The sequence below is a fragment of the Dipodomys ordii genome, unplaced genomic scaffold (genome assembly GCF_000151885.1).
Source record: "Dipodomys ordii isolate 6190 unplaced genomic scaffold, Dord_2.0 Scaffold183, whole genome shotgun sequence".
Classification (NCBI taxonomy): domain Eukaryota; kingdom Metazoa; phylum Chordata; class Mammalia; order Rodentia; family Heteromyidae; genus Dipodomys; species Dipodomys ordii.
This window is the reverse complement of record NW_012267399.1, coordinates 798,001-824,171: the sequence shown is the minus strand read 5'-3', so window position 1 is coordinate 824,171 and position 26,171 is coordinate 798,001. Positions and strand designations below refer to the sequence as shown.

Below are 26,171 nucleotides of genomic sequence, written 5' to 3'. Positions count from 1 at the left end.
GGGGGGAGTAGAGATGGGAAGGGATGGGAAGGGGAAACAAAGGAGGAGGCAACAATGCTTGATAAGAAATGTACTCATCATCTTGCCCATGTAATTGTAACCCCTCTGTATGGTATTTTCACAATAAAAAAAAAATCCTGGATGGAAATGTGATTCAAGTGGTAGAACACCAGCCAAATAAGCATAAGGCCACGTTAAAAACCTCAGTGCAGCAAAAATAATAAACTTATGTTAGAAAAGATAAAACTAAACTATTTTCAAGTGACATAATCATAATTACATTTACTCCTTTGCCATACAAAGAACCAAAGCATCCGTGAAAACAAGATTCAAAATAAACATAAACATCATTTTTCCTAAGAAAGAAATATGAACTCTAGAATTTATTACTAAGTTTGAAAAAATTAGTAAAGAAAGATTGTACCTGAGTCATTTGGCCCTGTGCTTTTGTAAGCTGAGTTGTTCGAATATTTAAAGATTGGCTTCTCATTACAGTTGCCCCAGAAAGGGATTTTCCATTCACCTTTCTTTCCAGGTGACAACTTGATGGTGATCTCTCTTCAAGAAGAACAGCATCCCAAGGATCTTCAGCTAGTAAACGTGGAAAATTTTTCTCTTCATCGTGATCTACTACTTCCACATTGTCTACCTTAGGCTTACTAAGAGGATCCAAGTCTAACCAGTCAAATTTACTAATATCCCCAGGTTTTGGAGATGCCTGTAGATTGCTGACTGTAGCTTTTGAATTTGTTATTTCCAAATCAGTCCTTGCTTTCCCATTTTTTAAAAATTCTGATGTACTAGCTATTTTGTCAAATAGTTTTGCCATATCAGGACTAACTACTGGCCGACAGACTGGTAAGCCTCCTTGTGGATGAAAGGGTGTAGCAGGTGTCAAAGGATATGAAAAATAAGGAGACTGTCCTGGAAGTCTCAAATATATAGGTTCTGTAGATGGAAAAGGAGGCATTCTTGGGTTGAAGCCGTTCTGGAATGCAGCCTGCTTACTGTAAGTTGAAGGATAAATAGAAGGTAAAGTATAAGCAGAAGGCCCCGATAAGCCAGGTGGCCACTGTCCTCTTTGAATTGTGGGCCTAAGATAGAACTGTGCTGAAAAGGAAGGGCTCAGAACAGGAACAGGAGTAACAGGCAAAACAGGTGTTTTCCTAGTCTCAAAACTGTCATCCAGCAATAGTTTCTCAAGTTCAGCTGGGGTAAGTTTTTCTATGTCAATGTCTGCTGTTCGTTTGGGGGAATCTGACTCAGGAAACACCATGAGATCATAATCCTGTTTGTTAAAAACTTGTGCTCTTTGTCTGCTGCTGCTTGACAATTCATAGCCCCTCTGATATTCAGTCACTTGTCTATCCTTTTGTAGTTTTGCTAAAGCTTCTGCTTCCATCTGCAATGCTTCTTCTTTGTCCACATCTTTTGTTCTTGTTGGTTCCAGATGTGAAGAAGGTGAACACTGTTTAAATCCACTGTTGTTAGATATCTGAGCCATGTCCACTAAAAAGACAAGCCTTTCCCTAATCTTATTTTTTCTTGTAGTTTCCAAATAATCAAGACCTATACATAAAAATAAACATAACACTTAATTAGATTTTCTAAACACAACTGATTTTGCTTGAAACCTACCCCACATTACTTAAGATTTGAATCCACTGACCAAAAATATACTATTAAATAAAATGAACAGCAGTGAAACCTAAATGAATATCATATATTCTGTTGGGTTCAGGAAGATGCACAGGCCCTATTTCTTGACCTAACAAAAACTGGCATAACAAGTAAACTTAAGAGAAGCTTTGATTTCAGCTGTCACAATGGCTACCATTAACCAGTGGATTTCTCAGTGAATTCTTTTTTTGTTTATGTCGGTGGTGGAGAATGAACTCTGGGCCTGGGCGCTGTCCCTCAGGTCTTTGGCTCAAGGCTAGCGCCCTACCACTTGAGCCACAACGCCATTTCCAGCTTTTCTCCGTTTATGTGGTGCTGAGGAATCAAACCTAAGGCTTCATGCATACGAGGCAAGCACTCTACCACTGAGCCAACTTCCCAACTCTGAATCCTTGAACTGAAATAACTTAAGTACTAATCACATATTTTCTGGAGTTCAGATACAGTTTGCCATTATCCAAATAGCAAGTCAAAATGGTGGTACTTCCGCTATTTGTTAAAATTGCTCAAAGACCAATTAGCAAGGAAAGCATCAGATAACTACGCAAACAAATAGGAAATATTATTTAATCAAAATATGTGAAAAACTGATTTGGGTTTATAATATTCGAGAAATATTAAAATATATAACATACTTTAGAATTAGACAAAAATGTTAAGACTGTAAGAAGCAACAATATTTCAAAGGTAATATTATGCCTAAATTCATTATAAACCAAAAGTTCTTTTTAAGATCCTTAAATAATTTTATTCACAAAAAATTAGAACTTTCTTTTATTTTTAAGCACAATGAATCAGTTAATAAAATCTACAAGGTTGAATGTCAGTGGTTTACATTTGTAATCCTCGTTACTCCAGAAGCAGAGACTAGGAGGATCACAGATCAAAGTCAGCAGAGCAAAAATTTCATGCAACCCCATCTCAACCAATAGCTGGGGACAGTGGCACATACCTGTCATCCCAGCCATGTAAAAGGCTAAGATCTAAAGCATTATGGTTCCAGTCCAGCTGGGTAAAAAAAGAGGAAAAAAAGAGGTTAAAAACAACAACAACAAAAAAACACCAGGTTGAGTATGTAGAAAAAAGCCAGATGCAGCTATGACAAGTAGATATATCTAAAAGCATCAAATAGGCAGATCTCAGTGTAGGCCAGCCTAGGTGAAAACTGAGATCCTAATCACCAAAAGGGCAAGAGGTATGGCTCAAATGAAAGAGTACCTACCTAGCAAATCTAAGATTCTGAGTTCAAATCCTAGTACCTGACCAACCACCAGTGGCTAAGGTTTGGAAGATCATGGCTCAAAGCCAGTCTAGGTAGAAAAGTCCTTGAGATTCTATATCTTCAATTTAGCAGCAAAAAAAGCTGTACTGGAAGTGTTACTAGCCAAGAGCAAAAAAAGTTAAGTGTTCAAGTCCCAGTACACACACACACACACACACACACACACACACACACACTAGCTGGAAGTGTCACACACACACACACACTAGCTGGAAGTGTAGCCTAGCTGGAAGAGTACACACACACACACACACACACACAACACACTAGCTGGAAGTGACACACACACACACACTAGCTGGAAGTGTAGCCTGGAAGTGTAGCCTAGCTGGAAGAGTACACACACACACACACACACACACACACACACTAGCTGGAAGTGACACACACACACACACTAGCTGGAAGTGTAGCCTAGCTGGAAGAGTACACACACACACACACACACACACACACTAGCTGGAAGTGACACACACACACACTAGCTGGAAGTGACACACACACACACTAGCTGGAAGTGACACACACACACACACTAGCTGGAAGTGACACACACACACACACACACTAGCTGGAAGTGTAGCCTAGCTGGAAGAGTATGTCTCAAGTGGCAGAGCCCTAGTTGAGAGAATAAGCAAGTCAAGCAACTAAAAAGCTTTCAGTCCAAACCCTAGTAGTAGCAAAGAATGAAAGAATGAATAAGAGAGAGGGAGGGAGGGAGAAGGGAGGGAAGGACAAGATCTACAACCATCCAACAATTCTCACAGGTTTTTCCTAAATGTACTACCCTGAAGGCTCAAAGAGATCCCATAGAGGTATTCGGGCCCCCAGGAGTTGGAGACAGTCATCATCCTAGGAGGGCTGGCAGGTGAGCAGAAAGAAATTCCAGGCATTCTAACCTTTCACCTACTGAAAGTTTGAGATAAAGCAGAAAAGGCCCTCCAATGTATTTCAGGTCTTCATGGGATAAAAACAGCAGCCACCCAGAGGCAAAGATAAAGACCACAAGGCATATCTGAGAGACACAGACAAGAAGCAGGACAAAGGAACAAGGAAAACTTCCAGGGCCCCAAAAGGCTGAGAGCTATACTGAAAAATACAAGTCTCTATGATAATTTCAGTGTTCAGATCCCATAGGTCCTATGGTTTCCTTATTTGCAATAACTAGTATATGTCCAGGACAAGCAGAAAAGTATTTCAGGATGAAGAACTGGGCACAGTGGTTCATACTTGAGGCAGGATGATCTCTAGATCAAGGAGAACTTGGGCTACAAAGGAGACCTTGTCCAAAACAAAACAAAACAAAACCCAAAGCTGGGTACTGATGCAAACCTATAACCCCAGGCCAGCCTGGCAAAAACCTGAGACCCTGAAAAACAACTAAAAGAAAAAGAAGTGTTGGGGACATGCCTCAAGTGGTAAAATGTCCATGTACCTAACTCAAGACCCTGAGTTCAAACTTAGTACCTAAATTAAAGACAGACAGACAGACAGACGACAGGCATAGACAGGAAGGACTTGCAAACATGAAATTATATCAACAAAAAATACTCAAACTGACAGAGACAAGGCAGAGGAGTGGGCAGAATATCATATATGAGTTCTGTGGGCCAATTTCAAGTGGTCTAATGTAACATGTACTTTAGAATTCAAGGGCAGGACATTGATGATTCACTCCTGTAATCCTAGCTACTCAGGAGGCTGAGATCTGGGGATCATGGTTTGAAGTCAGTCCAGGCAGAAAAGTTCAACTGAAAATGGACCTGTGGATCAAGAGGTAGAGTGCTAGACTTGAGCAAAAAAACTTAGGCGGCACCCATGCCTTGAGTTTAAGCGCCAGATCTGGGGTGCACATGCACAACACCCTCGTCTGCCCCCCCGCCCCCCCCACACACACATGAAGAGAGTCCAACAAAGACAGGACAGAAAAATAGGACAGAAGATATATGTGAAGGGAAAACAGCCAAGAAATTTCCACAGGTGAAGAATGACATCAACCAAAGCAACCTAAAAAGCTCAGTGAAGCCTAAGCATGATAAAAACACTGAGAACCAACCTTACAGGCTCACTGATTAATGAAGATTAAATGACCACTTGAAGAAATGGCTTCATTTCTTATTAATATATGTGAAGTTAGAGCCAAACCAATTATTCCTAAAGAAACCAAGTTGGCTTTATATTTTTTATTCTATGAGATGGCTAACTTGAATAAGCCTGACTTTTTAATCTGATTTGTAGTCTCTAGTTTGATTTACTTTACCACTGGATCAAAATACTTTGGGGTGAGGGGTTCTATTGCCAGCCCACGAACAAAATAAACTTTGGGGCAGAATCATGATTTTCTCTTCAGCAAGGTATTATTATTATTATTTTGCCTCTCCTGGGGCTTGAATTCAGGATCTTGGCACTATCCCTGAGCTTCTTTTGCTCAAGGCTAGCATTCTACCACTTGAGCCATAGCACTATTTCCAGCTTTTCTGTTTATGCGGTACTGAGGAATTGAACCCAGGGCTTCATGAATGCAAGGCAAACAACATTCCCCTGGTTTTATAGTCTGTATAAAGAATTTAGCCCCACCTTCAGGGCACTGGTGGTTTATAAAAGTAATCCTAGCTATTTAAGAGGTTGAGATCCCTGGCAAATAAATTTGCAACTCCTATTTCCAGTTAATCAGCAAAAAGCAAGAAGTGGAACTGAAGTGGTAGAATGCCAGCCTTGAGGGAAAAAATAGCTAAGTGACAGCACAAGGCCTAAGTTCAAGCCCCAGCCTGGGCAAGACAAACATACACACACGAATTCAGTTTTACCCAAAAATTAAGTCTTGTCTTTGCCCAGGGAAGTAGTCTATGTCATACTTGATAGGAGTGTCAGTGCTTAGGGAGAGACTGGCCTTACAGAAAGACTAACCATGTGATAGAGGTGGGGATTTCCCATCACTCAGTCAGTCTGAACTCAAAAGACTTAGTTTAGCCTCATTGATGATGTACCAATCAATGGTGCCTATGTAATGATACTGCAATTAAACAACAACAACAAAAATCTGCCCATTAAAGTTCAGGCAAGCTTTCCTGGTCAGCAATAATTCATATGCATGCACATATACATTTGTGCCAGGAGAGTAATATAACCTTACTCCAAGAGGAGAGAATATAAAAAACCTCCACATTTGGAGCCCTTCTGGGTTATAGTCTACTCCCTTCCTTGACTAATTCTAATCTGTATCCTTTCTCTGTAATGAACAATAGCTATGAACATACTAACTTTCAGTAAGTTTTATGTATCCTTCTAGCAAGACATAAACCCAAGGCTAGTTTTAGAACCTCTCGCTCCAATCGCAGTTGTGTCTAGTTGTGTTTATTCAGGGCCTTATACCGATTCAGTTTGCTTGCTCATCTAGCCCTCTACCACTTGAGCCACACCTCCATCCCTGATTATTTAGAGATGGAGTCTCATGAACTTTTCTTCCTGAGTGGGCCTTGAACTGAGATCTTTGGCTTTTAGCCTCTTGAGTAGCCTTGATTACATGTCTTAGCCAAAAGTGCCTGTCTCCAAGAGTAATTTTTTTTTCCAAGAGTAATTTTTAATTAGTTAAGTAATTTACTATTTTCAGATCTCTGAAAATGAGGCAAGCTCAATATATACTCAGGACTAATTGACATGTATAGATTTATCTGTTGGATAAATTACGTGTTTCAAGGAATATAAATATTGCTAATATAATGAAGTTATATTCTCCAAGCTAGAGCTAACTTAGGAAATCGAAATCACAAGTCCTAACCTTTTATTTTATAAACTGAATAAGCTATATTACTATACTCTCCATCTCACATTATATATAACCATTATAAAATATGAAATAACTGCTTTCTCAACTACAAGGAATATGAAAAATATAATTGAAAGACAATATTACTTATTAAAGCTTAGCACTGGTCCACTGTGTATTATAAAAGTATTACTTGGCTTAAATAATCATCCAACTGCCATGTAATAACTGTTTTCATAGTTCTTCAATAAAAACTCATTTTGTTGTAAGAGTTCTTATCTCGGTAGTTAGAAACTGAGATTCTTTGAAGATTTTGTTAGAAATCAGCTTTGTTATTCTATTTGATAAACATTGTTTAAAAAAATGTTTAGCAGGGTGCTGGTGGCTCATGCCTATAATCTTAACTACTCAGGATGCTGAAGATCTGAGGACCACAGTTCCAAGCCAGCCCAGGCAAGAAAGTCTATGAGACTCTTATCTCCAGTTAACTACCAGAAAACCAGGAGTTGGGGCTCAAAGTGGTAGAGCACAAACCTTGAGATGAAAAAGATCAGGAACAGTACCCAGACCCTAAGTTCAATTCCCACAACCAACAACAACAAAAATTATTGTTATTCCCTATGACCAGCAACAACAAAAATTATTGTTATTATAAAGGTGATCTACAGAGGGGTTATAGTTACATAAGTCAGGTAAAGAGTATGTTTCTTTTTGGACAATGTCACCCTTTCCCTCACTCTCTCCCAGTTTTCCTTTCCCTTCCCCTCCCACAATGAAAAACATTCTTTTTTTTTTTTCAAGTTCTTTAATTTTATTGTCATGGTGATGTAAAGAAGGGTGAAAAACATTCTTAAATATAAAGTGTTGCAGAAATTCAATTTATAAATAAACCAGGAATTGATAGTAGTAGTAGTTGTTCTTTTTTGTGCCAATACTGGGGCTCGAACTCATGGCCTTGGCATTGTCCCTGAGCTTTTGTACTCAATGCAGACACTCTACTTCCAGCTTTTTGATGGATAATTGGAGAAAAGAGTGTCATGGACTTTCCTGTGATTCTTAGATCTCAGCCCTCTGAATAGTTAGGATTACAGGTGTGAGTGCCCAGCTTGAGTTCTTCTTATTTTAGCTGTATTACAACTTTGATTAGGCATCTCACTATCGCCAATTTCACAAATACTGTAAGTAAAGTGACTGTGTAAGACTCATTGCAGCCGGGCGCTGGTGGCTCACGCCTGTAATCCTAGCTACTTAGGAGGCTGAGAACTGAGGATCATGGTTCAAAGTCAGCCAGAGCGGGAAAGTCTAAGACTATTATTTCCAATTAACCACCAGAAAACCAAAAGTGGCACTGTGGCTCAAAGTGATAGACTGCTAGCTAACCTTGAGCAAAAAAGCTCAGGGATAGTACCCAGGGCCTGAGTTCACAACCAGGGGGGAAAAGGCTCATTCAAACTCCTACACTTCTCTATAAAAAAAAAAATGTATTGTAAAAATACTGCACAGAGGGGTTACAGTTACATGAGCAAGATAATGAGTACATTTCCTATCAAGCATTGTTACCTCCTTCTTTGTTTTTCCCCTATCGTCCCTTCCCTCCCACTTCCACAACTACACTCCCCCACCCAACTTGTAAACTTCGTTTTTCAACATAGTGTCTTGTGCATCTCATTGTTACAATGGGTCAACCTGTATCCCTATTTAGCATTTTGGTTTTTTCCCTTCCCCTCCCCAAGTTAGATAAGTGTATATACAAGATGCAGGGCACTGACATCAAATACAGTGAAAACAGGGGTTATTTATACCGTGGGGGAGGAACATACAAAGAAACAAAAAAAATCACATGGTACATTATAAATAAGAAACAATAGCAAGAAAGAAAAAACTACTGTATTCCTATCTTGGGGTTCATTTCGCTTAACATCATCTTATATGATCATGCTTTTCCTTCCAGCATTTGTTTCCATAGTTTTTACTCCTGTTGAAATTCTCCTACCTCTTTTTACCTGTCCATCTTTTCTATTAATAATTTTACTAGAATCATTTAAAAAGGTTTTTGTGGAATAATTCTATTTGGGCTGTCTCTAGATTTGCTTTTGTGGCTGTTTCCTTGGCCATGGGTCATATTCTCTTGATTCTTTGCATGTGTCATAATCTTTCATGATAGTCATTCAGTTTACATAAAATAACAACAGACACTTAAGTTTATTTGTAATTTACTTATATTTGTTTCTTTGGGCCTGGCTCACTTCACTTAATATAATTTTTTTCCAAGTCTTTCCATTTCCTTACAAATGGGGCAATGTCATTCTTTCTGATGGAGGTATAGAATTCCATTGTGTATATATACCACATTTTCTTGATCCATTCATCTACTGAGGGGCATCTGGGTTGGTTCCATATCTTAGCTATGGTAAATAATGCTGCAATAATCATAGTTGTACTGGTAGCTTTAGTATGATCTTGTTTGTGACCATTTGGGTAAATGCCCTAAGTGGGATTGTTAGGTCATAGGGGAGCTCTATGTGGAGTCTTCTGAGGAACCTCCATACTACTTTCCAAAGTGGTTGAACAAGTTTACATTCCCACCAACAATGCAGTAAGGTTCCCTTCTGGCCACACCCCCTCCAGCATCTTTCTCTATAAAATTTGACTCATAAATTTTAATCCTTTTCTTGAAATTTAGATATAAATGTTCAGTAGTATTTCTATGTTAATAGTATGACACAATGAAACTTCTTCATTTTAATCTTTTTTTTTTTTTTTTTTTTGTCAGTCGTGGGCTTGAACTCTAGGTCTGGACGCTGTCTCTTGGCTCAAGGCTAACACTCTACCACTTACGCCACAGTGCCACTTCTGGTTTTCTGGTGGTTTATTGGAGATAGAGCGTCTCATGGACTTTCCTGCACCAGCTTGCTTTGAACTGTGATTCTCAGATCTCAGCCTCCTAAGTAGCTAGGATTACAGGCATGAGCCACCAATGCCCAGCTCTAACTTAATTTTATGTGAACCTATTAAAACACTTTTCATAAAGTTCTAGAATTAGTCAAATTGGCCATGTGTGATGGTATACATCTGTAATCTAGCACTTAGGAAGCTAAACCAGAAGGACTGTCAGTTTGACATGGAGAGATCCTATCTCCAAAAAAGTGAGAAAAAGTTAAATCACTAAGCTCTACAATCAAAACTGAAAAATCCACCCTCTCTACCCTCCCCCACAAAAACCTTTCAAATCCCCATCTAACAAGAAGAGTTAGTGAGAGGGACAATTTATTTTTCAGGTATATGAGGAAGCCAAAAATAGATTCCATGAATATCCATAGGAATGACTTTACCCTGTTCATTGATTCCTATTGCTTTATGAAAGTTATGGAAGCTGAGAGACTGATTAACAAATAAAGAGTCTAGTAGATAATGAATGACTTGGACTAAAGAAGAAATAGTTAAACAAATAAATAAAATACTAATTTTAGATAGTAAAAAAAAAAAGCCTGGAGAATCATTTAACTGGGTATGGGGAGATAATTTAATAGTATACGTTCCAGGGGGAAAAATGTTTTTAACCTCCATATCACTCTACTATGACAATGTTTTGTATAAGTACTACAAGCACATTAATAAACGATTTAATTTTTTTGTTGTTGTTGTTGGTCATGGGGCTTGAACTCTGGGCTTGGTCATTGTCCCTGAGCTCTTCAGCTCAAGGTGAGCACTCTACCACTTGAGCCACAGTGCCCCTTCCCATTTTCTAGTGGTTTATTGGAGATAAGAGTCTCATGGATTTTCCTGCCCCAGCTGGCTTTGAACCATGATCCTCAGATATCAGCCTCCTGAGTAGCTAGGATTACAGGCGTGAGCCACTGACACACAGCTTATGACTTAATTCTTATGGTTTAACAAAAAGCAGTGACTATATTGTAGTTTAATAAGTGCTGTTCATTACTCCACTTTCAGCCATGGGAGCAACATTCTACACAATCAGAACATCAATTCAGACTTTCTATCTATATATGTGCAACACTTTATATGACTGGGAGGGAAGGGGTCAAGGGGTCAAGGAAAGGGAGACATAGAGAAAATACAGGAAGAGGTTCCTGTTGAAACACAGTATGCTGATCAGACAGTTTTCAATTTGACTTAGTATCCCAAGAGATAATTACTGGAGTTTGGATTATTTTACTGTTCATTCACTTGACATGAGTCATTAAATATACTTTGACATTACCCCAACTCCAATGTGACAACAGTAAATTTCTTGTGCTAAGTTTTATGGTATATGTCTGCATTTCCAATACGAGGAAGAAAGAATCATCTAAGAAATACAAAATAGGGAATAATGAAAAATAATAAAAATATAACTTGAATAGAGTGCTGGTGGCTCAGGCTTATAATCCTACCTATTCAGGAGGCTGCATTCTGAGAATCTTAGTTGAAAGCTAGTTCAGGCAAGAAAGTTCATGACACTCTTATCTCTAATTAATCACCCAAAAGTCAGAAGTTGGTAGAGTGGTAAGGTGGTAGAGTGGTAGAGTGCCAGTTGTGAGCTAAAAAGCTAAGAGACAGGCCCCTAAATTCAAGCCCCAGTATTGGCACAAAAACAAACAGAAAACCTAAAGTGGACTAGGCATGCTGATACACATCTGTAATCCTAGCACTCAGAAGGGCGAGGAACAAAAATCTTGAGTTTGAGGTCAACCTGGGCTGCATAGTGAGGTCCTATGTAAAAAAAATATGCATGTGTATGTACATTTGTATTTGAGAGGGGAGAGGGTAAAGGGAAGGAAGAAGGGGAGGGCAAGCATCATTATGTTCCTACCACTAAAAAACACAAGATTATTGCCAATATGCACATGAAAAGATGGTCAGCCCCATTAGGGAAATACAAAGCAAAATCACAATCAGATACCACTTCAAACTTACAAGTATAAAAAAAATGAAGTGGTAGCAAGGGTATGGAAATACTGAAAGTATACCTTGCTAGCAGGAAAACTGGGAAACATTGTTTTTTCCCTCAAAATATTAAACACAATTATCACTCCTAGATATATACTCAAGAGAACTACAACAGAGATTCTTTATTTATACACTAATCTCATAGCAGCATTACTTACAGTAGTCAATAGTTGGAAATAACTAAATTGTTACACACAATGGAGTATTATTCAGTCACAAAAGAATGGTATATGTGATAACATGAATGAATCTAAAAAATATTATGCTAAGTGAAATAAGCCAGACACAATGAGACAAATATTGTATGATTCCACTTACAGGACAGAGTAAATAATGATTATCAGAAGAGGAGAAGGAAAGAAGAATGACTAGTGATACATGAATTTCTCTTTTAGGATGAAGAAAAATGGAATTAGTAGTGATGGTTTCACATGTAGACTAATAATGTTAGTAAATTACACACTTAAAATGGATAAACTGATATGTAACATGCACATGGCTAAAGGCAGTAAAGTGCTAGGCCATGGTTTAAGTCCTAGTACCACAAAAAATTTAAATATTAAAGAGTCAGACAAGCGCTTGTGGCTTACTCCTGTAATCCCAGCTGCTACTTAGGAGGCTGAGATCTGAGGATCATGGTTCAAAGTCAGCCTGGGGGGCTGGGAAAGTGGCTCAGTGGTAGAGTGCTTGCCTTGCAGGTAAGAGGCCCTGGGTTCCATTCCTCAGGACTACATAAGCAGAAAAAGGCAGAAGTGGCACTGTGACTCATGTGATAGAGTACTAGCCTCGAGTTGAAGAGCTGAAAGACAGGACTCAGGCCCAGAGTTCAGTTCTGACCAACCGACCAACAAACCAAACAAACAAAGTCAGCCTGGGCAGGAAAGACTGCCAGACTCTTATCAGAAATAAACCATCAAAAAGCTGGTAGTAACTTTGGAAAGCAGTCTGGAGGGTCCTTAGAAAGCTAAAGATTGACCTCCCTTACGACCCAGTCATACCACTTCTAGGCATCTACCCTGAACAACAGGAACCAATATACAAGGACACGTGCACCTCCATGTTTATTGCAGCACTGTTCACAATAGCTAGGATATGGAAACAACCCAGATGCCCCACGACAGATGAATGGATCCAAAAATTGTGGTATCTATACACAATGGAATATTATGCAGCCATTAGAAATGACAAAATAATGGCATTTGCAGGGAAATGGATGGAGCTAGAAGGAATCATGTTGAGCGAGGTAAGCCAAGAGCGAAGAGACAAACGGTACATGGTCTCCCTGATAAGTGGATGATAAATCCAAAATGTTAGGTGATACGACAAAACTAACAGGACTTAAGAAACAAAGAACTCCTGCTCATCTGGTTGAACCACTACTAAATATCCCCACGCTGCTGATCACATATATGGTATATAATATGTGAACACTGTTATATATTACAGGCTGTGATAGACAATTTGTTCCAGGAAAGTTAGAATGAACTTGTGACTTAGAAACTATGTAATCACTTAATCACAATCAAAAAAAAAAAAAAAGAACTTCGGGGAAGGGAGGGAGGGAGGGGATGGTAGGGGGAAAACAATGGAGGGGCTAACATAAAAAAAAAAAAAGCTGGTAGTAACCAATCACAAGAAAGAAAAACCATTTGAGTCCTTATCTTGGGGTTCATTTCGCCTAACATCAACTTATCTGACCGTTTCTGCTTGTCTCAGACATATACTAATTATTGCAAATAAGGGAAACCATGGGACCTATGTTTCTTTGGGCCTGGCCTACTTCACTTAATATTTTTGTTGTTGTTGTTGCTTTGTATGTCCCTACCCCATGGTATAACCCCTGTTTTCACTGTATTTGATGTTGGTATAATTTGGGGAGGGAAAGGGAAAAAAACAAATTCTTTAAATAGAGATACAGGTGGACCCATTGGGACAATGAGATGTACAAGATGTTATGTCAAAGAAACGAACTTTACAATTTTGGTAGGGGGGAGCTGGAAGGGCAGGGATTGTAAGGGGAAACAGAGGAGGAGGCAACAATGCTTGATAAGTAATGTACGCATTACCTAGCTCATGTAATTATAACCCCTCTGTACGGTATTTTCACAATAAAAAAATTAATTTAAAAAAAAAGCAGCTGGTAGTGGAGCTGTATCTCAAGTAGTAGAGTACTAGCTCTAAGCAGAAAAAGCTGAGGGACAACACCCAGATCCTGAGGTCAAGCCCCAGGTCTGGTACAAAAAAATAAATAAATAGCCAGACTCAAAGTACTATATTCTGTATAATGTCAATTTATATTACTTACTGGGAAAGCCAAAGTACAGAAGTAAAATCAGCTGACAAATGAGTTGGAGGTAAGCAGAAGGAGTGACTACAAAGGGTATAAAGAAACTTTGAAGTGATGGAAATATTTTATGTATCTCAGCTGTTATGATTATAGTTGACAACTGTTGCTGCTTCATTAATTATAGAATTAAAAAATGGACAAATCAACTACATATAAACCACAAAAAATGTCTCACACGTATAATCCTAGTGATGCGAAAGGCTGAAAAAGAGAGGACAATTGTTCAAAGCCAGCCTGGACAAAAAGTTCAAGAGATTCCATCTCAACCAATAAAAGCACTGGATACAGAAACACATGCCTGCCACCCTTGCTAAGTGAGAAATATAATAAGGAGGATCACAGTTCAGCTTAACCAGGCAAAAAGACCTTATTCAGAAAAATAATGAAAGCAAAAAGAGATGGAGGTGTGGTTCTAGTGGTAGAACACTTGTCTAGAAAGTTCATATCCCTGAATTCAAACCCAGTACTACAAAAAAGAAATTCAGACAAACTGTAATGTCATTTCATGAATTTCAATATATATAGAACCCTCGCCTGATAAATGTCATCAGATTTAGTCATATGAACATAGACTATTCTGTATTTCCTGGAGCCAAGCAACACTTTTTTTTTTTTACTTAGCACTGTAGACTAAATGACTTACACACTAAACTGTAAAGAGGTATCAGAACAATCTTCAATTATAATGAACACATATAAAGTGACTCACTAAGTAAATCAGTATCATTACAACTACAAATAGCACCCTGGTTTTGCTTTAGTAAAATTAGGTCTCCTTCAAAGGTTATATTGATGGGAAAACTATTTTATAGAATTCTCCAAATAAAACACTTGGGGAAAAATTTTGCTATTCCTTATTTAGACTGACTTTTTAAAAAAAAGTCTCTCTCCTATCAACATCCATACTGTATTTCTACACCTCACCAGAAAGCAGTATCTGCTTGATTTCATTCTGTAGTATCTCTTACTGGTTTTTCACACTTTTATCTTTAAAGAGGATTTTTTTTGGGGGGTGGGGGGTCCAGTTGTGGGGCCTGAACTCTGGGCCTGGGCGCTGTCCCTCAGCTCTTCAGCTCAAAGCTAGCACTCTACCACTTGAGCCACAGTGCCACGTCCGGCTTTATTTTCTCTGCTTATGTGGTGCTGAGGAATCGAACCCAGGGCCTGATGCATGCAAGGCAAGCGCTCTACCACTGAGCCACCTTCCTAGCCCCTAAAGAGGATTCTGTCAGTGCTTTTTTTTGGTCATTCCACAGAATTTTAATAATAATTTCTCCCTTTTTCTATTGGTATTTCCTGTAGGTAAATTGCCAATTTTTGTTTCTATAGAAAAATACTCCTTTTTTTTTTCCTTTTAGGTTTGGAGGCATGAAGCCCTTAATTCAAACCCCAGTACCTGCTCCCTGCCCCCCCCCAAAAAAGGAAAATATTTTTAATGGCTTCAATTAGGACTTTCCATGCTGTAATTATTTAAAAATCTGTTTTCCTAACATTGCCTATTCCCTTCTCTTCTTATAATCAAAATTCCTTATGAAGCCCCTAGCCATTTTATAACAGGAATTAGCATTACATTGCCACTGTTAAGTTAACCAACCTCTCCTTCAGCCTTGCATGTTAATTTTACACTCAAGCCACAGTGAATTCATAGCCTTCAGATAAAAAAAATCATCTAAATAATGTAAAAGTTCTGATTATTGTCCTATAAATGCTTTATTGCAGATGTCTAATCTCTTCTATCCTGTTCTCTTTGCTTCAAATAAACTTCTCTAAATCTTTAAATCCTTCTTTAAATCTTTACTTTTTCCTTTTACCTAATTTTTCTCCAAAACTTAATACCCTGTATATTGAGAGTTCATCACCTTCTTCCTCATCTCTTTAAGGGTTTTTTGGTTTTTTTTTTTGGTCAGTTGTGGGGCCTGAACTCTGGGCCTGGGGACCGTCCCTCAGCTCTTCAGCTCAAGGCTAGCACTCTACCACTTGAGCCACAGCGCCACTTCCGGCTTTTTTCTGCTTATGTGGAGCAGAGGAATTGAACCCAGGGCCTCATCCACGCAAGGCAAGCACTCTACCACTAAGCCACCTTCCCAGCCTTTTAAGGTTAGTTTTAAGATCTAAAATCTTTACTGAAAAATCTTGTGAACCAGGTACCAATGGCTCATGCCAATAATCCTACTCAGGTGGCTGGGATCCAAGGATCATGGTTCAAAGGCAGAACTGGCAAGAAATTCTTATCTCTGAAGTCTTATCTCTAACAGCAAAAAAAAAAAAAAAAAACAAAGTGGATCTGTGGTTCAAGTGGTGGATTGCTAGCTTTGAGTATAAAGAGCTAAGGGATAGCACTCAAGCCCTGAGTTCTCAGTACCAGCACACATACTCACATACACATCTTGCTGCTGAGCATAGTGGTACACACTTGGGAGGCCACCTTGGGCTATTTAGGGAGGCCAAGTCTTTAAAACACACACACACACACACACACACACACACACACACACAGATGGGCACCAGTGGCTTATGCTTGTAATTCTAGCTAATCAGGAGGCTGAGATCTGAGGATCATGGCTCAAAGTCAGAGCAGGAAAGTCCATGAGATTCTTATCTCCAATTAATTAACCCCAAAAATGGTGATAATGGAGCTACGGCTCAAAGTGACAGAGCACTAGCTTTGAGCACAAAAGCTTAGGGACAACACCCAAGCCCCAAGTTCAAGCCAAGGACCGGCACCAAAACAAACAAAAAAAAATCCACAAATTAACTCATTTATTTTCAATAAGACTATACTAATTTCTTTTGTCACTAAAGTACTTTTTGCCATATAGATTATAGCTGGTCTCTCCCAGGTGGAATATAAACTTGCTCATTTTTAAATACTCTCTCCAAGACCCTGATGTGTTGTTTTTTTTCTACACACACATGCACAAATTACAACCAGCAGTAACTTTCATCTTTAATTAAGTCTAATTCACCAAAGCTTTTGAAGGGACACTCTGGATTGTTCATCGTTTTTAATAAAATGAAGGTAACAAAATGTCCTGACTTTCTGAATACATTTCAAAGGTGAAATACCCATTTGAATGCAGAGGAAAAGAACAGATATTACTCTAGCACAGAGTCAAAGCCAAGGAAACTACAAAGCACCCTTGGGTATTCACTGTGCAACCTGATGTGTTACATGTCTAAACATTTGACATAAAGTGAAATATTAGGTCTAGTACTATAAGACCTGAATCCAAGCAATTCCTCTGACATACTATACTAGCCAAGTCACAATATCTTTGGATCTCATTTCCTTTCTTTCTTTCTTTCTTTTGTGGGTCGTGGGGCTTGAACTCTAGGCTTGGGCGCTGTCCCTGCGTTCTTCAGCTCAAGGCGAATTTTCTACAACTTGAGCCACAGCACCACTTCCAGTTTTCTAGTGGTTTATTGGAGATAAAGAGTCTCACGGACTTTCCTGCCCGGGCTGGCTTTGAACCGTGATCCTCAGATCTCAGCCTCCTGATTACAGGCGTGAGCCACTGGCACCCAGCTTCTCATTTTCTTTTTGAGCTGGGCACCGGTGGCTTACACCTGTAATCCTAGCTACTCAGGAGACTGAGATCTGAGGACAGACTGGACAAGAATCTCTGTGACACTCTCACCTCCAAGTGATCACCAAAAAGCTGGAAGTAGAGCTGTTGCTCTAGCAGTAGAACACCAGCCTTGAGTGAAAAAGTTCAGGGACAGCGCCAAGACCCTGAATTCAAGCTCTAGTACCAGAACAAAAATAAAAAATACAAATAGTTTAAAATTGTCTAATTGCCTAAAATGTCTATGTGTATATTCTTACTATAGGGTTTTTGGTATGATTCTGTTTGTTGTCAGTCCTGGGGCTTAAACTCAGGGCCTCAGTGCTGTCCCTGAGCTTTGTTGCTCAAGGCTGGCATTCAACCAATGAGCCCGGGCTGGCTTTGAACAGGCATCCAGCTCTTACTGTTTTTTGAATCCATCACATTCAAAATAAGATTGTAGATATGAAAGATACAAAGGATACGTAAATGTACAAAATAAAGATACAAAAACTGACTCCACCATAGGATTAACAAAAACAAAAGTTTCTTCCAGTCTCAACCATAATCTTTTAACAAGCTATATGATATAATGGCATTTTCAAGAAAGACCATGATCTCAGTCAAAAGCTCAGATATAAATAAATACTATCAAATGATCAGGCATTAAGCAGCTTGCTCAATTATCTCATTGACTGTCCTATCCTCATCAATATAAGGAATTCACCCACTAAGCCTCAACTTGAGTATCATCTTTCTCATCAGATCCACTCATCTCTAAGCCCAGGTGATCACATTCTTTCTAACACTTTGGATCTACCATTGCCCTTTTTAACTATTCTTCTCTAATCTGTACATTTGTCTTTCTAGGTACAGTAGAAAAACATTTTTGAGGGTAAACACCATCTTATTCATTTTTTTCCCTGGAAACACACGCAGGACCAAGCATCCTTACTGACCCTTGGGAATTCAGAAGTTTAATTTTTAGCCTCAGTTATGGCTATGAAGTCAAATCACCAACAATGTGAATGTACCACACTAAAACATTCACCATCTTTTTATCGGCCTTGGTCTTTTTTTTTGGAATATGATAAGGTAACAAAATGGATAGTTTGTGTTATTGAATCAAGACAAAAATTATAAAGATTTTTCTTTTAAGCACATTATCTAACCTAGAGCCTTACCAATTGCTAGGCAAAGCACTGAGCTACACCCCCAGCTCTCAAAGCATTACTGAATCTGCCTATTTACCATCTACAAAACAGTTTGCTAGGGCTGGGAAGGTGGCTCAGTGGTAGAAAGATTGCCTCACATGCTTGAAGCCCTGGATTCAATTCCTCAGCACTACATAAGCAGAAAAAGCTGTGGCTTAAATGGTAGAGCACTAGCCTTGAGCTGAAGAGCTGAAGGATAGTGCCCAGGCCCAAACAGGCCCCATGACCGACCAAAAAAAAAAACAGTGTGCTAGGTTAAAAATTCCTGGAATTGGATTCATCAATCTTCAAACTTTAGAACTATTAATAGCAGAACAAAGAATCATATACTTAATATATAATTACAGACAGTTAAAGCAGTTTCTAAAATTACTAAAGCAAACACATAAACGTCTATAAAATTTATAAAATTGAAAAAATTATGAAACCTATGTATAAAAACACTAAAACTGCCTTGCATGCATGAGGTCCTGGGGTCTATTCTTCAGCACCACATAAGCAGAAAAAACCGGAAGTGGTGCTGTGGTTCAAGTGGTAGAGTGCTAGCCTTGAACTGAAGAGCTGAGGGACAGCGCCCAGGCCCAGAGTTCAGGTGCCCTCCCCCTCAAGTGACAAAAACAAACAAAAAACACTAAAATACTTGTCTGCAGGCAAGTTAAACTGCAAGCAAACAACATGCATACAAAAGAAATATGAAACCTTTGATCAGACCTCCTTCCTTTCTTTCTTTCCTTCCTATCTTTTTTGCAAAGGTTTCTCTAAATAGTCCCGACTATCCTTGAACTTGCTTCTTCTGCCTCAAAGCCTCCAGAGTGTTGGAATTACAGGTGTGTACCACTATGGCCAAGAACAACAGATTTTAAAAAGAAAAAAAAATTAGGCCTATTATCGGTGGCTCATATCTGTAATAGCAGCTACAAAGGAGGCTGAGTTCAAAGCCAGCCTGGGCAGTAAAGTCCATGAGACTCCTATCTCCAATTTACTACCAGAAGTGGAGCTGTGGCTCAAGTGATAGAGTACTAGCCTTGGGGGGAGGGGAGGGGAGGTTGGTTGGGGGAAGCTCAGGGACAGTGGCCAGGCCCCGAGTTCAAGCCCCAAGACTGGCACCAAAAATTGTTTTTAAAAAATTAGAATCTTAGTTTAGCCAAAATTTATGGGATTTGTGGTAGCTCTATATGTGTTTTGTACCTATGTAAAATCACTGTTTCAGTCAACAAGTATATATATATAGTCTCAATCAGTTATAATGCTTTTTCATTACTCACACACTGTTATGAATATTATGCATGAATGTTAAACAAGCAGATAATCCTCAAAAGTTTGTAATTGCAACAAAGGCACTTCCATCTAATTTCCAACACTGAGTAACAGCACCAACTCCAACTATGGAAGAGCTGCATCAATTCCAACTATGGTACAGCTGCTAAAGAAGTTTCATGGAGACTGAACTGTAAGACAAGGAGGCAAAAGTAGGAAGTCTTTCCTGGAATCAGTGTTCCTGGACCTCTGTGTAGCTTTGCCCATTCCCCTCACTCCCTTATACTCTGTCTTCATCATTCTGTAAGAATAACCTTTTATTTCTTGTGGCATTTCATGTGCCAATATATTCAAACATTTTCCCAACAGTTTTTTCTGACTGATGCCCAAAAAGTTTTTCTTGGATAATCGCTTAATAAGTAACCTTGTGCAAAGAGCCAAGCTTCCTTGGTTTCATTCACTTCAACCACTCACTGTTTAAAATAAAAATTCAATTAAAAGATAAAATTTCTATCAGAGATACAGGAACAGAATTACTCCAGGCGGTTTTATGTGAGTTTCTGTTCTTTAAGTCTTCAAGATTTCCTCAATTTCTCCTTCCTTCTATCCCTCTTCAATCCATTCTCTTCCAGAAAAAAAAAGGAAATCCACAGCTGAACAATCTCGTTTTTAAAGCCAAACAATTTAGAGAGGAAAATAAGTATGTGTTTTAGTTTTTTTTTTCTTTTTAACTTCAGTTACTTCTTGTCACTCTGGCACTCGGGAAGTGTTAAGCAAACATTTTTAGTGTACTGCCTACCCAGAAAGAAGATGCGCTGAATACCCACAATAGTGCCTTTTCCAAAGCCAAGTGTATTCCTGGTTAAAAAGCAAAGATGGGGAGAAAAGGGGTGGTCCTGAAAGAAGAAAAAGAATCACTAGCCTCTAAAGACCGAGCTGGGACAGGAGATGGAAAACTTCAACACAAAGCTCACCAAAACAATTTGACAAGAGAACAGAACCAGCCACTGTGGCTCCAGCTCTGGTCCCGAGGGACTCCCCTCCCCCTTTGGGGGATAAAACTAACTGCCGGGCGCACCCCCGCCCTCACCGAGAGGGGCCTGGCGGGGGTGCAGGCCCCGCACTCCTTCCGCGGGGCGCCGGGCCGAGTGCTGGGGTGGAAGCTAGGCCTGGAGCGAGGTACGGGAACCGGACAAGGCGGCAGAGGCGGGCAGCACCGACCTGGGGGCCCCGGCAAAGGACCCTCCCATCCCGGAGCCTCGCGGCATTCCCCGCAAGAGCAAGGTGCCGAGAACCGGCCCAGACTCGCCGCCAGCTTCTCACCTCACGCCTCCAGGGTCTCTGTGTCCACTGCAACCCGAGCGGTCGCAGCCGCTAGGGTCCGAGCCATTTCCCCCCTCAGCTGGCTCAGCCGGCCGCAGAAAGCTTCGGCGGACTCCGCGGCCAGCCAAGCACCGCACGTCACTTCCGGACGGGCAAGCACCGCCTTCCGCGCCCAGGAGTCCTGCGGATTGGCTGGTGCCGACGACCTACCTGAGGTGGTGGGTGGGGCCAAGGCGCGTCTCGTGAGACCAGCGCTGCGTTGGTGGCCAGAGTCCGGCTCCTGCCCCGGAGCCCAAGTTGGATATAGGACTTCTCAGTGTACCTCTGGCCAGAAGACGGAACTCCCCCCCCACCCACCCCACCCCCGGGATTTCCCACCTGCCACTTCCCAGATCCTGCGCCCAGAGTCCCATCCACCAAACCTGGGCCCTGAAATAACCTATTGTTCTGGCGACGTCTCTCGGGACTCTGCACCCGGCCTCCACGGAGCTGCGCCTCCCGGATTTGTGGTCTTGGCCGCAGGCCGCGCGGAGATCAGTTTAGATTGGAAGACAGCAAGGAACGGACTGGACCGAATAGTTCTCATCAGCCGGCACCTCCCGAGTCTCCACCGAGGATCAGGTGCTGTGGGGTGTGTAATTAGTAACCCGTCACGTGGGCTCTGTAAAGTGCTGGATGGTATGTAACAGCGCCTTCAGCTTGGGGTCTCATTTAATTCCCACTTCGGCGGGGTAAGGAAGAGAGCCTGATAATAACCGGGCTTACCCAGACGCTTCTCGCGGCATTACAAAGTGTCTTCGCACCCGATCTCCAGAATAATAGTACCTTCCCTAAGAGCATTGAATACAATTATGCTTGTGAAGCGCTTGGCTCTCAACTGATCGTTTTTATTTAAGTTACGTAACCCTGTGAAACAGATCAGAAAGTTATTCTTTGTTTTGTTTTTTAGGGAGGAAATCCTCTAATTTTTTTCTTATACATGCCTACATCTCTCTGGAAATTGTAGTTCGAGCTACTCAAGAGGCTGAAGCAGGATAACGATTGACACTCAGAAGTTCCGGAGATCCTATCGGAAAAGAACAAATAGCAACAACAGGCTGCTGTTCGGTGCCGAAGTCTAGGAGCAGTCCGTGGCTCCCTCCCAGCTCCTAGCTTTCCACCAACCCCACCCCCATCCGTACACTGCACTTCCAGGCAAGCTTTACACACCCTAGAAAAATGTCCCTTAGGAATCCATTTAGTTCCACCGCATTGTTCTGCTTTATCTTCTGATCAAAGGAGGAATTTCTAGAATTGGCAGCTCTTTCATAAGATTTAAAGGAGTGGGGAAAACTATCTTAGGGGCTTGTTCCCTACCTTCTGCTAGAGAACAGACTGTGCCAGCAGAAAAGAAGATAGAGGTCTTGAGAGAACGCTGAGTCTTCAGAGAAGATAAACTGATGTTTAGTTTAGGGTTATTATTTTTCATGAGAAGTAATTCCTTAGTAGCAGAGGGCCCTGATCTTTGAGTCTTTTTTGCAGGTTTAGTTTGATATCTTATTATATATTTTAATTGTTATTATAAAGGTGATGTACAGAAGGGCTACAGTTATATAAATCAGGTAAAGAGTACATTTCTTTCAAAACAATTCCACCCCTTCTCTCCCATTCTCCCTGTTTCCCCCCCCCCATCACTACCTACAATTTATTGTGTCTTTTGAATATCCCTTCTTGGTAGACATCAATAAAAGTAAAGAGGAAGAGCCAGGCACCAGTGGCTCACGCCTGTAATCCTAGCTACTCAGGAGGCTGGAGTCATATAGGATTGCAGTTCAAAGCCAGACTGGGCAGCAAAGTTTGAGAGACTCTTATCTCCAATTAATCTTAGAAGAAGCCCAAAGTGGTGCTGAGGCTCAAGCACTCTGCTAGCCTTGAGAAGAGCTCAGGGACAGCATCTAGGCCCTGAGTTCAAACCCCACAACTGACAATAAAAAGTAATAGAAGAGAGAAAATGCATCAAGCCCACCGCTTTTCAGGTCAAGTCCTGTGCTCTGTGTTGGGGATACAGTGCAAACAAGACAAAGTGTCTCTACCCTCATAGAGCATAGAGTCCAACAGGAGACAAACAATAAACCCCTAATCACACACTCTCAATTGGGATAAGCAATATGAAGGAAATTCACAGTGTTCTTTGACCTAGAATGGAAAGCAGGAAGGCATTCTCTGAGGATGTGACATTGAGATGAGATCTAAACAATGAGAAGATGAAGAGAGGATGGAGAAAGAAGCATCCCAGGGAGACGGAATGTGTACACACAGACATTGAGGAAGGAAAGAGCATGATTCAGTGGAGGAACTGAAAAACCAATGTCATTGTTACACAGGGAATAAGGGAAGTGACTTTATGCCCTGACTGGGCCTGGGAAGCTGTGTTGAAAATACAAGTATTAGCCAAGCCTAGTGATGCATGCCTGGAATCCTAGTACTCAGCAAAAAAGCTGGACTCGAGGTTTAGCTAAAGTGGTAGAATGCCAGCTATAAGTGGAAAAAGCCAAAAGCTCAAAGCTCTGAGTTCAAGCCTTGGTACCAGCACACACACACACATTTGTACTGATAGGGTTAGAGATATAGCTCAGTGGTAAAGCACACACGTTACATACACAAGACCCTGGTTTCAATCTCCAGAACAGCAAAAAGGTGAACTAAAGGGAAATACTTCCAATATAGAATGATCATAATCTCCAATATATTCTGTTAAGGGAAAAGCTGAACTGTCAAGTAATCTAAGTAATGCTAGGATTTTTTTTTTTGGGTCCGGTCGTGGGGCCTGAACTCTGGGCCTGGGCACTGTCTCTCAGCTCTTCAGCTCAAGGCTAGCACTCTACCACTTGAGCCACAGCACCACTTCCGGCTTTTTTCTTTTTGCTTATGTGGTGCTGAAGAATCGAACCCAGGGCCTTGAGCATGCAAGGCAGGCGCTCTACCACTGAGCCACCTTCCCAGCCCTAGGATTTTTAAATACATTAGCACTAGGTGCTGGTGGTTCATGCCTGTAATCCTAGCTACTCAGGAGTCTGAGATCTGAGGATCATGGTTCAAAGATAGCCCGGGCAGGAAGACCTGTGAGACTCTTCTATAAACCACCAGAAAACTGGAAGTGGCACTTGGCTCAAGTGGTAGAGCGCTAACCTTGACTTGAAGAGCTGAGGGACAGCGCCCAAGCACAGAGTTCAAGTCCCACGACTGACTAAAAAAAAACCAAAAACCCAAAACAACAACAAAACCCACAATAGCATAGGTTTCCTCTAGAAGGATATCCCAGAACCTGGTAATAGTGACTATACTCAAAAACACAAGGAGCTGGAGGTATAACTCAAGAACACTTGCCTACCAAACTCAAGGACCTGACATCAAAACCCTCTACCACCAAACCAATCCTCCCCCTAACTTAAAAAAAAAAAATTACCTGCAGTGGACACCTATAGTGACAGCCAAGTACCCTAAAGGAAGGAAAGAAGGAAAAGAGGAAGAGAGAATGAGAGGAAGAGAGAAAGTCTGGACGGCTGAGAGCCAGTACTAGGAGAAAGGCTTCCCCTTTATTATAGTCTTCATAAACAGCTTTCTTTTGTACTATGAGTGTGTGCTACTTTCAAATTTAAAAAGAAAGTAGAGTAATAAGAGGGCTTAGTAATTTGAGCTGATGTGTGCTTAAATTACTTTGGGTATGCTTAGACTGAATTACCAACAAAAATGAAGATAAAACACAAGTTTGGAAGTGAGATAAAAACAGTTCAAGAAGAATGAGGAGTTGTACGGACTAAGAAGATCTGATAAAGAATCTGATGTGTAGTTCTCATGCTGTTAAACTAAAGCTGGGGGGGGTGGGAGATAGGAAGGAGAGGAGGCAACAATGCTTGATAAGAACTGTATTCATTATCTGTACAGTATTTTCACAATAAAAAAAGTAAACATTAAACAAACTTTTCAGGCTGGAAAAAAAAGAAACTAAAGCTGCAGTAGGTGGTTTATCAGTCCTTCAAGGACTTGTATTCAGGATTTTGCAACATAGTTCAGAAGTAGATTCAGTTGAGCTCAAACTGATTGAGATTAGCCAGGGATGTGCTAGATTAAAAAAAAAAAACAAGATTGAATACATTTTCACCCTGCCCTTGAAAAATTTATAATCTACTCAACAAAAAAGAATAGAAAAACACAAAAGATGCACAAATAGAAAATGTCAATACACTATAGTAAAACTGATGGCAAGTGCTGGGCACTCTGGCACACGTCTCTAATCCCTGCTACTTCAGGAGGTAGAAATCAGGAGGATTGTAGTTCTAGGCCAGCCTGAGCAAAAAGTTACTGAAACACCCATCTCAACCTATAGGTGTGAGGTATATATATGTCTGTAATGTTGGCAATACCTAAGGCATAGGTAGAAAGATCTTGTTTAGAGGTTGGTTCCATGCAAAGGTACAAGACCATATCAGAAAACTAAAGAAAACAAAAAATGTTGAAAATGTGATCCGAGTAAAGTGCTTTCCAAGCAAGCATATAGACCCAACTACTGGGCGGGAGGGGAGAGCAAGGGGGGAGAGGGAGGGAAAGATAAAAATATTTTCTATCAGATCATGTTCCAGCAGAGTGTGAGCACCCAGAGGAAGTAGCCTTGGAGAATGAGTAGTAGCTAGAAATAGATGAAGAATGGTGCTTCAGGCAGAGGAAAAGCCGGAACAATGGTACAGATACCCTAAAAAAAAGTATAGTATTTAAAGGTACATGGAATTTTAATATTTGAAATAAATTTTAATTTAGTTGTGAGTGGGTT

The 26,171-nt window shown here is 40.4% G+C and overlaps 1 protein-coding gene across 1 annotated transcript in view; it reads right to left on the bottom strand.

Moving 5' to 3' along the window:
* Pik3c2a (phosphatidylinositol-4-phosphate 3-kinase, catalytic subunit type 2 alpha) overlaps positions 1–21,504 on the bottom strand; it is a 114,971-nt gene extending 93,467 nt beyond the window's left edge. Inside the window, exons 1-2 of the mRNA XM_013034121.1 lie at positions 21,365–21,504; positions 425–1,569 (exon numbers count right to left, since the gene is read on the bottom strand). Of these exons, the coding sequence (XP_012889575.1) occupies positions 425–1,504 (1,080 nt within the window). The 5' untranslated portion in view covers positions 1,505–1,569; positions 21,365–21,504. The remainder of the gene's footprint in view (positions 1–424; positions 1,570–21,364) is intronic.
* Between the last annotated feature and the right edge of the window lie 4,667 nt (positions 21,505–26,171).